The following is a 15520-nucleotide window of genomic DNA, read 5'->3' as shown; positions in this document are numbered from 1 at the left end:
TTTTATACAGTAGGCCTAATTGGTTATTTTCCTTAATTTTATTTCTTTTTTCTTTATTTACATATTAAAGAAAACATTACGAAATCACCTCATAGTATTTTTAATAGCAACTTTGACCAAGAATATTATTAGAATATTATAATTTGATACAAGAAGAATACAAAAAAAGTTGTTTTTAACCGAAATTCTTGTTATCCGAAAAGGTCTCCCCAAATTATTTTGATTAATGGAAGTTTTACATCCTTTTCATGAACTAGTATTTTATTATTTTCATCTATTTGGTTACGAATACTTTAAGGGGAAAGATCTCGTTTTGAACATCCTTAACAAACTAAAACCACACTAAGATAATAATATATACAGGAAAATATGCGGTTTGTATCAAAAAAACTTATCTATTCAGTATTACTGCTCTAATAATATACAATTAGGAACGTTATATGACAAGTCAACAACAATAAAGATTGTTGATGCTAATAGTGGGTAAAAATTTTAAAAAATCCTTGAGATTTCTATTAACATGTCGAAAAGAGTGAGATTTGATACAGATGAATATGAAGTATCATGTAAGTATTTAATTATCTATCTTCTAAATTTTTTATTTGATGTAAGTTTGGAAATAAATATTAAAGTAAATGAATAGTTTAGTTATCTAGATGACTTTTGGGGAACTGTCTTAAAGTAAACTCATATTATTTAATTATTTTAACGACTAAATTATAGTGAAACGTGTTTATTATAATATCGGTGATAAGAATATCCCATTAATTCGGGGTTAAAGTTGTCCCATTTTAGATACATTAACAGTTTGCCAATACCTTTGGCTATTATTAGAATAGGTATTTAAAGAAATAATATAATTTAAAGAATAAGTGTTAGCTTATTCAGTAGTTGTTGTAGATTTGGATTTTGTAGATTTGGAAATACCCAGTCGATATGTCTATGTATTGTCGAGATTTTGCTGTGAATGTCATTCTCTAAGTTGTTTGATGTATGTCAGAAGTACAATGTAAGGAAAATATGTGCAAAATGACATATAGTTTTGTTTTTGTATCATCACTTCATCACTTGAACATCATTCATCTTTGGTCCTTAAATTATCGAAATTTCTAAACTTTTTTAGCAAAAAATGTAAAGAAAAAAAAATAAATTTTTTTTTAACTGAGATCAATCATAATCCATTTTGTACATATGCTTAGTACAAAATAACATATTGCTAATGGATAAAATGGCATAAATACAGGGTGTTTCAAAAAGGTATGTCATAAATTAAATCATGCATTTCGGGGACAAAAATAAATTGATTGAATCCAACTTACCTTAGTACAAAAGTGTAGACAAAAAAAGTTACAGACCTTTGAAGTTACAAAATAAAAATTGTTTTTTTGCATTATCTCCTAAACTACTTGACATTTTTTAATAAAAATGGACACGTTACTTTCTTGTTATGAAAGCATTTTTCATACAAAAGAAACAACAAAATCTAAGCGCACAGAAAAATTTTAAGGGGGGTGTGCAGCCCTAAATCCCCCCAAACTTTTGAGTACGTTCATCAAATGAATATTTTGGCATCATTAGATTAACACATTATTTTTAAAAAAATTTTTCCTCATCACTTTTTTCAAAAATCAGTTTTTATTGAGTAACGGCCGTTTTCATTAACCTTTAAAAAATTAAGTGCAACTAAATAAATGGCTTAAATGAATTAACAAGTACAAAAAATGTCTATAACCTCTATAAATATGATATTACAATAAATGTTCAAAATGACCCCCATTTTCTTTAATACACATTCGGTATCGTTTTAATAAGGAAAACCGAATGTGCTGAAAAATCATATTTTTCTGACGAAATTGATTTGCAGCTTCAATTATTCTAACCCTCAATTGTTGTTCGTCCTCTATTGTTACAGAATACACTTTCTCTTTCATAAACCCCAAAAAGCAAAAGTCCATGGAGTTAAGACCTGGACTTCTGGGTGGCCAAGAAATAGGTACGTCACAACCCCTTCCAATCCACCAAACAGGATACTGCCTGCAAAGGACTTTATTACTGTAATGCGGTGGAGCGCCATCTTGTAGAAACCACATATTTTGCCTTATTGCAATATTCACTTCTTCCAAATACTCTTGTAAATCGTCTGCCAAGAACTGCAAATAATTATCACCATTTAAATTGTTGGGAAGAAATACTGGGCCTATTAGATTGTTATCAACAATTCCTGTCCAAACATTAACTTTGAAAGTCCTTTGGTGATGAGTCGTATTTTTGGCGTGAGGATTTTTATCGTCCCAAATGTGCTCGTTATGATGGTTTGTTATTCCATTTCTACTGAAGTGAGCCTCGTCGGTAAACAAAATATTTCTAATAAAATTAATATTTCGAGTGTTTTCCATTAACAACCAATCGCAAAATCCAATCCGTTTAGGATAATCTTCAACCAATAACTCTTGAACCGTTGTTAAGTGATAGGGTTTAAGCAGCTGAACCTTTAAACGCCTCCAAACCCTTACGTGAGGAACATTTAGTTAAGCAGCTATTCTTCAATGATTTCTAATATGTCTTTATCAGTTACATCCATTATTGGATGACCACTATTGCCAGCAACTTGCGGTTGGAATGTACCCGTTTCCCGTAAACGACGAACAATGGTCAGAAATAATTGTCTATCCGGGTGTATTTCGATTGGGGTATTTTACTGCATAACGCCTTGTGGCTGCTGCACTATTTCCTTGACATTCACCTTCGATATTCCCGATAGTTTATTGAAATCATAATTTAATCTGATCCATATTACCCAAAGTTAAATGCATATCTGCCATTTCCTGAAATGTGTAGGCCATTGTAATATCAAAATTTTTAATATTAATCTTATTCAAACAATAAATGACAGCTTCAAATTATTGACTATTATTGATGGAACTGTTTGTAATTATTGTATCCGTAGAAACTAATTGTAATTTTATAGCCAAATAGGAAAAAACTAGTTTTTAGAAAAAGTGATAAGAGGCAAAAAAGTTTTAAAAATAATGTGTTAAACTAATGATGCCACAAAATTGATTTGATTTGAACGTACTCAAAAGTTCGGGATGATTTAGGGCTGCACACCCCCCTTAAAATTTTTCTGTGAGCTTAGATTTTGTTGTTTCTTTTGTATGAAAAATGCTTTCAGAACAAGAAAGTAACGTGTCCATTTTTATTACAAAATATCAAGTAGTTTAGGAGATAATGCAAAAAAACAATTTTTATTTTGTAACTTCAAAGGGATGTAACTTTTTTTGTGTACACTTTTGTACTAAGGTAAGTTGAATTCAATTAATTTAGTTTTGTCTTCGGAATGCATGATTTAATTTATGACATACCTTTTTGAAACACCCTGTATAATAGTTACAAAATTATTGGCATAATTCGCAATTTAGTTCTTCTTGGGCATCAGCGTAAAAAGCGTGAGCCCAAAGCGAACATTTTAAGCACCGCAACCAATCTTCTCCGGGCTTAGATCTTGAATGAAGGTCCTTACAACAAATGCAAGCACTGTCCTCTTCATCGTCCTGGGAAATATTAGGGAAATCTTCTTTCTCATCATTTTCTTCATACAATTTTTTAGCTACTTTCCGTTTTTTCTTTGTTGGATGAGCCTTTTGGTCATTTTTAGATTTTATTTCCAATATATTAGGAGCACAAGTCAACACAAATGAGCTCTGTCGAATTTTTAGTTTACATTTCCTTGAACACTAATAAAAGAATAAAATAACTTCTAGACCGGAGTTTGTTGTTGGAAACTAAGATGAATTTTCAGCTTTGGGTTGATAAGTGCTGTTATTTCGGCTGCATTAGTTTCTTCAGATATCGTATCATGGAAGCATTGCTGAACGAGAGGTAACACCCAGACATATTTGTTGCAGAAACTAAATCACCTATTTATTGTGAAGGTTGTGTCAAAACCTATTCTAACTCGACAGCTCATTACTGTTGCCGGCCGAGGAAGCTGTTCAATAGAGTTATCTTTCAGCGGTATGTTTGTGGTTTCAAAAGACTCGTACATATAATCTGAAAATATATCAGAATTCAGCGACTAGATGCTAGTGCTTCTAAATCCGTGACATGCAATTTGCACTGTAGCTACCTTGTCATATGCTTTGTTGAACAAGCTGGCGATCTGAAGATGCGTAACAACATATCCAGGATATGCCCTCAGCCATTTAGCAGTTTCTTGGTTATAGTAGAACTTCAAGAGGTTGCATAAGATGAGTGCAATGTAAAGGCAGACAAATGACATGAATACCGTTTTCTTTTGCATATTTCAAAGTTTTAATACCTTTACGATTTGCATATTAATCGACAATTAGAATTACTTTATTGTCAATGCTTGCTTTTACAAAACTTTGGAAATGCTTTTTCCATTTCATAGATATTTCGGTGGTCATCCAGCGTGATTGTTGAGCTACATCTTAAGTGCCAGGAGGAGCTTCATTTATTAGTTGGTTTTTCATATGTTTTCTAGGAAATATCATCACCGGCGGAATGAAAGTTCCAACAGCATTAACACAACAAACAACAGTGGTGTTTACAGCTGATAAAACGTTTGGCGGCCGATTAAAACCTTGAGCTCGAGCTGCTGGAGTGGCTTCTGGTTTGCGCAAAGATATATATCTTTATTACTTCTTAGAAATCCATCTATAGAGTCTTGTCCTGCCTTTTGGTTTTGGATGTTAAACTTATGAGCGAAACCGTTTTTCTCAGTAATCTGAAAAGATAATTGGGTTTCGCAGGCAACACTGCTAGACAAAAGGTGAACGTTGGAACGCCACAATATAGGAGACCCTACAAAGGTAGACGATGAAGAGGAAGACCACAGATGAGATGAATAGATGACATCAAAAAAATTGCCGAAACAAATTACAAGTATGTTGCTCAGGATAGAAATCGATAGAAAGAATTGGGAGAGGCCTATATCCAATTTTTTTGTAGAAATTAGATGTTCAAAATCATCTTGATCTTTGGAAATCGTTTTTCAATCAAAACAAATGTTCCCTTTTCAAATGTTAGTTCTTCAAAATTGGTTTCTTCATTCACTTCATTTATTTTCTGGGTTTTTCCCAAATTTTTTTAATGTCACATTATCCTTCTCTTTCTGAGAATTTAATATTTTTGACACTACATTTGATTTTTTTCTATTTTTCCGTTTTTATTAATAAACTAGCGGACCAACTCGACATCGAGTTTTTTAAATGAAATTTTTATTTTGCGAGAAAAATTAAGAGATCAATACAAACAATATAAGCAAGAATATACATAACATTCATTAATAATAATGCAAGTAAAAAAAAAGTGATTATGGAAGTCTACCTCAAAACCGGAATGCAATTTTTAGTTCATCAAATGTCGACATGGATATCATTTAGCAGTTAATTTTGCATGCTGACCATGAATCCGGTGTCAGATTTGCTCTATCTTGACGTTTTATGCGCGTTTCGGGTCACTTCCGGTGTCGGATCGCAACCGGAAGTACATATTTAGATTGGTCTTGACGAGACCTTTCGATCCATATATACATTGTGGGGTCTAAAACTTAAAGTAAATTTTAACTTCCGGTCATCTCAAAACCGGAAGTGAATTTTTGTACCAAAAGTATATCTTGACAATCTCATACGTAATACTAATAATATTCCGAAAAAATATTTTAATTATCTAATATGGTTTTTGAGTAAAGTGGTGGACAAGAAAAGGGCTTAGCGTTTTAGTATATAAGATTTATTATTAAACATAACTATGCCCTACCATATCCTTCACCGCTTCCCCTCAACGCTGTAATAATTTGGAGCCAAATGCATTATCATCTTTTTCTGGTACCGTGTTCGATTATTAACGGTTTGTGACATTTTGGCTATAATAACATACCAGGACATCTCTTATGGTACCACTCTCGGAGATTTCAAAGAGAGGATGTCCTCTGCTTCCGGCGAGCCTGCCCTGTATTAGGAGGTGTTGAAGGTTATATTTCTCTGGATATCTCATCACATGCTAACTATTGCTTTGGTTATTTCTGTTTATTTGTAATTTGGTGTAAAACTAGCTAATTCTTTTTTAGGTCCACCCAAATTATTCGTAACGTTGTTCAGTAGATCCACATCTTAAAGGCTTCCTATTTTCCCATTAATCTCTGTTTAAGTGTCTCGTTTTCCACTCTATTTTTGGTTTTAAAGTATATTTTTTGAAAGAGTCTCTTTGACTTTATGAAGACGGTTGTGGCTTTTTCAGAGGAAAGAAGAAGAAGAGGAATCACATATTAAATTTGACAGTTTGTAAAATATGACTGGTCAAAAATTAATATTATTTATTAACACATGATATTTATCTGACTTAACTTGACTTTGATGCGTAATTTTAGAACTTAATTCTAATTCAGTTATTAAAATTAATTTAACAACATACTATGGGGTAATTAAAAGGTACAATATGTACTCGTATATTACAAAGTAAATACAGGCGAGAGTGATGATTCACATAATTAAATAATCTCCGATTATGAATAATTATTGTCATAGAAACTTTTTTATAAAAACAATTTTAAAAAATATATTTCTTCAACATTATATGTCGCAGCCAGAAAATAAATTAGCCGTTCGATTAAACAGCTAGTTTTGATTGAATAACGCCATTCAATCACACAACTAGTTATTTTGTCGAATTTTTATGCAATTAAAAAGTTCAACGAAGTAGCTGATTGAGAAGCCGCCATATTATTGACGTAATTTGTTTCTTGACCACCGTGCAGCTAGCAGTACGAGGTTAACTGGTTGAAAAAAAAAAATAGTAAAAAAAAACTGGCAACTCTACTTATTGGCAGTAATGTCCTGATAAGTGTACCGAAAGTGGATACCGGACCTTTGGACACCAAAAACATCAAAGGAAAAATTGTGGTTTTTAGAAATGGAGCCTAGAATAGACACAAAAACAGGAACTATTAAAAATTGGTTTGTGCGACAAGAATTGCACTCATCAACGGAAAGCTATAATGATGAAATTTTAGATTCTCCGAAATCTTTACGGGAAGATGTGACTATAGAATCAAAGTTTGGGGGAAAAAGTTTTCAAAAATGCTCGTGTAAACCAGAGCAAAAACAATGCCGTACCATGAGATGTGCTTGCTTCAAGAAAAAAGTTCTTTGTGGATCTAAATGTCATACCAGTTTAAGCTGTGTCAATAAATGATTTAAATGTAACATGAAAATTATTATTTACCTCATCTGTAAAGTAAATAACATCATTTTAGAAGTAAGACATCATAACGCGTTGTTCATTCGAATGAAAAGGCTTGTGCAACTAGATGACTATCTTCGTGGTCGTAAGCCACTCAGCTAATCGACATTCAGACATGTGATTGAATGGCGTTGTTCAATCAAAGGGCTAGCTGTTCTATCGAACGGCTAATTTAACCATCTGGCTGCGACATATATATATATATATATATATATATATATATATATATATATATATATATATATATATATAACAGTTAAAACTTTCTACAGACAAAACGTCTAAGGCAATACTTCACAGGAAAACCAACAGATGGCAGTACTTTATTTAGCGTCAGAAATAAACTCAAAAACGTTCGGAAGTCATTTAGTGACTATATTATTTATCTATGATTTAGTGTAAGTCATCTTGGCGTATCACAGTGTGATTTGAATTTTATTTCACCCTTTTATCGGATATAATGAGTGAAAATACAGTTGATTTGCCATTATAACTAGAAGAAAATGATCCTTACTGGGATAGTGAATCAGAATACGGGCCTAACAGTGGAAATAATTCATCTGATTTTTTCACTAATAGCTTTACAGGCTGATGCGAGTTTGTAAATAAAAAAAAAAAATTCATCTGATTCAAGTAAGTATAACTCTTAATCTAAAAGTCGGAAATAATTTCTTACGAAAATATATTTTATGCTTTTTTCTATTAACAATGGATTAAATGTTAATAGTAATTATCACTAAAGATAAACAAAAAACATTATTGTGACTGAAATTACATCATATTCATAGAAAAAATTTTATTTTGACTTACACACTTTTGAGCGCTGAAATTTGTTTCAGATGTTTCCAATTTATCTGCAGATAATATTAGGGCAGAAAATAATGTGACTGAAAATGAAGGGGGCGTTATGGTAGAATCACCGAAAAAAGGGAGAAAGCGCAAAAGGAATCCAACAGAATGGACACGGACAGTTAACGCAGTTCGACGGTATAGTGGAAAAGCTTATGTGAACAGAAACCGGAAGAATATGCCTGGCAAATCGTTTCAAAATGTTGATTGTAAACGCCTTTGTTTTTCCAATATAACACTCGAAGAACGACAACTCATTTTATAAGTTAGAATTATTAAGTAAGTTAGAATTTTTTAAAGATATTGCATTAAAGATAATTCTTGTATAAACAAAAGAGGTCACAAAGAACCAACCAATAAAATTGATGTCACAAAAGTCAAGGAACACAATAAGTCATTTTGTGATACACTTTGTGATGCTCCAGACACAAAATATTTAAATCTAGATTTAAATATTAGAAAGATGTATCAATTTTATCAAAAGAAATGCGAACAGGAAGGTTCAGTTCAGGTTCAGTCAGAAGAAAAAATGTACTATCACGTTTTCTCATCAAATTTTAATCTTCACCTCAATCTAAAGATACCTGTCAGTTATGCGATTCTTTGCAAAATACCATCAGATATGGAAATAACGACGAAGATATACAGAAAGCAAAAACCGATAAAGAAATTCATCTCAGAAAGGCAAAACTAGCGAGAGATTCGCTTAACAAAGATAAAAATTTAGCTGATGAAAACACTTATTTATGTTCTTACATTCGATCTACAAAAAGCTTTTCCTTTTCCCAAACTAAGCACGTTGCTTATTATAAGATGAACTTATATGTTCACAATTTGGGAATTCATAGTTTCAACGACAACAAGGGATACATGTTTATGTGGGACAAAACAGAGGGATCTCGAGGTTCACAAGAAGTTGTCTCCTACCTGACAAAGTATTTAAAAATGAATGCAGGAAATTGTAATAATATCATTTTATATTTGGACTATTATACAGGCCAGAACCGAAATATTAAACTAAGTCTATCACTGCTCAAACTCGTACAAGACCCTGAAATGAACGCTACTTCAATCGACCATAAATTTCTCACGTCAGTTCATAGCTACCTTCCGAATAATGCAGATTTTGGAGTTATTGAGTCAAAGGCAAAGAATAAAGAGTTTATTTATGGTCCTGAAGATTGGATCAATTTAGTTTCCACTGCTAAGAAGACTAATCCATTTCAAATAATTGAGATAAGACCTGAAGAATTTCTTTCGACAAGAATGTTGGAATCATTAATAGAAAAATCGATAATACAGGGGGAAAAGTTAAATGGTTGAACATAAAATGGCTCAAATATTCCAAAAATAAACCGGAATCTATTTTCTATAAAGAAACACTGCACGAAGATTTTCCATTTTACGAGATCAACATTGCAAAAAAGTTCGGAAAGGGAAGACCACCTAAGTTCTTTAATATTGTTCATGATCAACTCTACCCAAATCGTAGACCTGCCAAACACATGTTTGATTTTCTTCCTTACTTACATTCCACCGTACTACCACAACCTTTATAAAGATTTGCCAGTAATAGAATGGGCTAAGTGACGATTCGGATAGTTATATAGATTAACTGCTTTCCCGTTATTTATTTTTTTTTTTTTTTTAATTTAGTAGACACTTAGCATAAGTCATTTTTCCTTCTTTAAATGTAACAAAAAAAAAACGCTTTTTATTTTTATTAACTTTTCTTATATTTAAGTTTATTAGTATGTTACCTTTCAATAACAATTATTATTAGCACTGATATGGGAGTCGTTATTTTATTACAAGTTTCGAAACACTGTCAATTTTCTCAGTTTTTATATTTAGTGACTTACACCGATTGGTTTCTGAGCCCTCCATTTATATATATATATATATATATATATATATATATATATATATATATATATATATATATACATAAAATTATAATTACATTATAGTACAATTAAACCTAGAGCTAAGATTAATACTGTTACAAATGAAAAGCCCTATGGGTTCTATCCAATAGGTTCTGTTCTGGAATTTTAAAATAAAACCAAATAATGTAGTGTATTACAAAGGATATCGTCTAGATAATTGCCGTTTAAACCAATTATTATACTCGTATGTACGCTTCCTGATTTTTCGAATAGCCTTGTATATATTTGCATAGCGTATCTATATAATTTCCTACCAATATAGTTGAAAACAGAAATCGAGAGTCCTCGTTCGATGGCGCGTTAATATTCAATTTAAAAGTGTTAATTGGTATAGATTGGAAATATTAATAGATCATTTTCATTTATGAGTTTTTTTGTGTATAGATTTCCATGTTTAAACGTTGTGACATGATAAACGCTTGTAAGTTTCCTTATTAATTTTTCATTTGGGTTTTATTCAGGTAATTGTGTGTTGTCTATAAACAATTTTGTATAATACTACTGAAAACAAGGTCAGGGAAAAAAGCCATAAGGTATTATCAGCATAGTATGAGCTAATTATTTATTTGAAATGCTTAAGCGTATATGCAATTATAATTTTTTTCTAAAGTGTGTAGGTGCACATAATGTATTTAATATGCTTATATATATATATATATATATATATATATATATATATATATATATATATATATATATATATATATATATATATATATATATATATATGTGTATATATATATGTGTGTATATATATATATATATATATATATATATATATATATATATATATGTGTATATATATATGTGTGTATATATATATATATATATATATATATATATATATATATATATATATATATAAGTAAACGTTAAATAGTGGGTTTGCAGCAATAAAAATGAAATGTGTACTCTTTTAAATTTTTATTCCAAGCTTTCGGACATTGGTTATGTCCTTCATCAGGGAGCTACAAATGTGATTAAGAAATTATTGGTGTTGGTATAATTAATTAAAAATTGTTTCTACTTACAAACTTAACGAGGTTGTATCAACAAAGATCTATTATAATATTGATAAAATTTATCATGGTCTCTCATCTATTTTAATATATAAAAACTATTTTTATGTTTAAAATTTTAAAAAAATTAAAATTAAAACGGATATTGGCAATCTAAATGAAATGTTCTCCTATTTGTTACTACTAGATAAATGTAATAATAACACAAACAACAATTTATCAATTGACATTTGAAAGAATTTTGTCAAAATAATGTCACGTATTTATTTAGAATAATTAAGTGTTTTTGTATTTACAGTAATTTTTTTAAAATTTTAAACATAAAAATAGTTTTTATATATTAAAATAGATGAGAGACCATGATAAATTTTATCAATATTATAATAGATCTTTGTTGATACAACCTCGTTAAGTTTGTAAGTAGAAACAATTTTTAATTAATTATACCAACACCAACAATTTCTTAATCACATTTGTAGCTCCCTGATGAAGGACATAACCAATGTCCGAAAGCTTGGAATAAAAATTTAAAAGAGTACACATTTCATTTTTATTGCTGCAAACCCACTATTTAACGTTTACTTCCTTACGTTGTCAGCAAATACTTCTGGTTCATTATATATATATATATATATATATATATATATATATATATATATATATATATATATATATATATATATATATATATATATATATATATATATATATATATATATATATATCAAAAGTATTCACCTCTAGTGAATTCAGAGGTTTAATCGGTCATTTAGGTTGGCAAATAAAAACAAAAGAAGTCGACTACTTCATTATTTTAATCGAAGGTGTTTCGCCTTATATTTCTAAAGCTTCATCAGTTCTTTAAAATACAACAGATGACAAAGATTTTATAAGGTATATAGGTGTTAATAGTTCATAACTTACAACTCAATATGTAGTATATTATCGATGTTATATATTATGTACTATAAAATTTACTCAACATTTAAAACTAACTTAACAAAAAAAAAACAAAAGACACACAAATTCTGCAGTTAATAATGTTCATATTTGAAGATACGAAGCTTTAGATGGTGGTAGATTCAGCAGGACTTCCAACGATGCAATAGGAGTTGTTTTTATGACCCCCGCAATACACAGGCATGCTAGCCTTTGTGTATTACCTAAACCGTATTCATTTTACAAATTCCCAATTGTCAATAGAAGCACGTGAAAGCCAAACAGGGTCGTACTGATGTGTATCATATGATTTTTAAAAATATTTACTTTTGAAACTGTTAAAGTAAAAATTTCTTGAAATTTAATCATTATATCACAATTAAACTAAACTCTAAAAAATAACATGACCAGTAAATAACTTAACAATAACTATAACATAAATATAACACAATATATTAACTTAAAAATCAACACGATACAATTTGAATTTAAAATGCTGGCAAGTTTGGGTCTGTAACATGAGAATCTGTCTGGCTTAAGGTAATAAATTATATTTAATAGCCTCTTGACGAATGAGATGGCGAATCTCAACACGTGCTCATGTTTACAGATGGGAATTTGCTAAACGAATGAACTTTAACAGCCTTATTGCTTCCACTTGCTTCGTCTTTGTATACCAAGTCATGGCCTCTGTTTCTCCCAGCACCGGTGGTTTTAGGCCATGTAGTGCTGTTTTTTTTGGTGAAGTTGACGATTTGTGTTTTCTGAGTATTGACTATCAGTCTCTCTTATTTACACCAGTCGTCAACTATATTTAGGGCTGCGTGCATTCTCTCAGACACCACCTGAGTAAACCTGCCCCTGACAACGATTGCTATATCGTCAGCATATTATAGACGATAAAAGCCTTCTGTGGACAGATTTCTGAGGAGATCATCTACCAAGGTTGCCCAAAGTAGAGAGGACAAAACTCCTCCTTGTGGACAGCCTCCATCTACTTTTGCTTTGATGGTTACTTTACCCAGAGTGGACATGACTGTCCTATTCTCCAGGGATGCCCTTATCCATCTGCATATTACCGCAGGTGTGCCTCGTCTACTCATAGCTTCTATCAAAGAGCTGGTAGTAACATTATTAAATGCCCCTTCTAAAAAAGTGGCCATTGCTATCTCTTTGTCTTCCATTGACTTTGACTTTGTGAGCCCTGGTCTGCCTCAAAATATTCTTCCATCCTTCCTTGTCGATTATCTGTCTTCTCCATCCCATTACTTCAATCTCCCTTAAATCGTTATGTACATAATAAGAATAGAAAAATCAAAAACGACGGTTTCAAATCACCACAAGGCGGTATAGTAAAACGTGGTACCAATTGTGGATTTGATCAATACTTAATGAATAGGTACTGCTTATATAGATACTTTGAGAGGTTCTGTAACTGTTTTATTGTGGCATTATTATATAGGGTTAAACTAAAATTGATCGTAATAAGAAATAAATGTTACATATCTTTTGATTTTCAATCCGAAAAACGTTTTTAACTATTTGTATTTAAATTCTTTCATGGATTTTACTGAAAACATTTTTGAAATTTTAATTAACCTTTCTAAAAATTTATAATTTTTCTCATCGGATTTACTAGAAATTTCATCGATTTTACGGGACGTTTCTCTGATTAATTTTCATGAGTACTAGTCTGCTGACTGGAATTTGAATGCCTTTGGGTCGCGGTAGTCTCCATTCTGAATTAGTTCATTCTTGATCTTTTTAAAACCACTAGAAACTTCATCACAGTCATCAAGCTGTCCGTGCAACTGCTTCACGATAAAATATTTTAGCAGTTAAAAAACCTTGACTTACCGAGATGTAAAACTACTAAGCTAAAATTAATATTTTCTCTCTTGCGTACAATAAATGGATAACGTCCTTTAATTTGACCCGGTCAAATGCCTTCTTAAGGTCGACGAAACATAGATAAGTATGGCGGTTTGATGTATTCTAATGATTTTTCCTTGCACTTGCCTCATTATAAATGTAGCGTCGGTGTATGATCTTCCCGACCTAAAACCTTGTTGTCCTTCTGCTAATGATATAATTTCATTCAGTTTATTGGTTATGACTTTAGTTGTTAATTTTAGTGTTGTGTTTAATAAATGAATTCCTCTGTAATTTTCCGTTCCGATTTGTCTCACTTTTTGAAGAGAGGTATTAGCATGTCAGATCTTCATTCAAAATTCATTTATCCTAAATTTATGTGTACGCGTCAACCTTATAAAACAACCCCATTGAACCTTGATATTGATATATCTGTTAGTCCTCTGATATCTAATATGACGCTTGACAGTTGCCAAATTCTGACATTTGTAAATTGACGTTTAAGCGAGAATTGCTTTGTATTGTAAATTATTTTATTTACTTAAAAATAATTCCTTGGATCGAAATTATAGGATATTTACGGCAATGGCTCTCGAAACTCCAGATCCAAATAAAACTAAAAAACCGTCTGGTAAGTTAAGCGTTAAAATATATGAACTAATGGCCAAACCTACTTTTTTACACCCATTTATTGATTTAGAACTTTTAAGTATACATTATTTAGTAAGCAAATATGATTATATAGGTTTCACCAGAATACATTTATTCAAAAAACACAAAACACGTCAGATAATTGTCATGTACTTATTCATTATACAAAGTATTAGAGGATTTAAAGTATGACCTAAAGTTATTAGGTATATATTTTTATTTCAGTAATAATATTTGCAATATAACTCTTTTTCAAGAAACACTATATGTAAAACATGTAAAAATAAGCAATAAAATAATTAAAACTAACTTTAGAATTATACTTTTGAAGTAAATTAAAAACCTAGTTTTCAATAGCCTTGATGTCATTTATAATTCAAATGAAAAAATCATTATGCGGTCAGAACTGAAAATAATCAAATTTGAAGCTGTCTTCAATTTATTTGTTAAGTCCCATGTATTTATTCACAATTGTCAGATTTACTTTCTCCAAATCTATTAATATTAATTACTTATGCTTTGGTACTGACATCTCCGTCAGCACTGTTTTCTGACTGCTCTTGTTAAATTATCTTCAATCTTTTAGATACAGCTCACACAAGCAGGCTTGCTAGTTAAGGTCTAGGTATGTCTCAGGACTGTAGCTTTGGGACAGATCACTACCTTATTAATTTAGTATTTTTTGTCTATTCAAAAGAACTTCTAGATTTCATAAGATTTTACATGGGCTATAGACATATCTATTCCCACTTCTTATTAAAATCTTTATTTCTTCTGTAATAGTGTGATTTATTTGGATAAAAATGTTTAAACTATCTAACTTTTATAAACTGAGTTCTCCTGTATCCAAAATATGAATGTTTCTTTCTTGTCTAACCAGGTTTTTTCTGAAGTTATACGGTTTGTGTTTTTTGTTTATTCACGTCAATCCCAATCATGTCCACAAAGGCTTACAAATTTGTCAGCTTACTGAAAATA

At 30.8% G+C, this 15520-nt stretch overlaps 1 protein-coding gene across 3 annotated transcripts in view; it reads left to right on the top strand.

The window, feature by feature from the left end:
* The first annotated feature begins 432 nt into the window (after nucleotides 1-432).
* Nucleotides 433-15520, top strand: part of Cdc50 (cell cycle control protein 50A) — a 41951-nt gene continuing 26863 nt past the window's right edge. The window contains exon 1 of one of the 3 annotated variants that reach the window (XM_072536667.1): nucleotides 433-566. In XM_072536667.1, coding sequence (XP_072392768.1) covers nucleotides 521-566 — 46 coding nt within the window. In that variant the 5' untranslated portion in view covers nucleotides 433-520. Of the gene's footprint in view, nucleotides 567-10342; nucleotides 10483-14358; nucleotides 14523-15520 lie in introns of those variants that run through there. The other 2 variants (XM_072536668.1, XM_072536666.1) reach the window with 2 other exon arrangements.

This window comes from Diabrotica undecimpunctata, chromosome 7 (genome assembly GCF_040954645.1).
Source record: "Diabrotica undecimpunctata isolate CICGRU chromosome 7, icDiaUnde3, whole genome shotgun sequence".
NCBI lineage: Eukaryota > Metazoa > Arthropoda > Insecta > Coleoptera > Chrysomelidae > Diabrotica > Diabrotica undecimpunctata.
The sequence above is the reverse complement of the archived record's forward strand: the minus strand, read 5'-3'. Positions and strand labels throughout refer to the sequence as shown.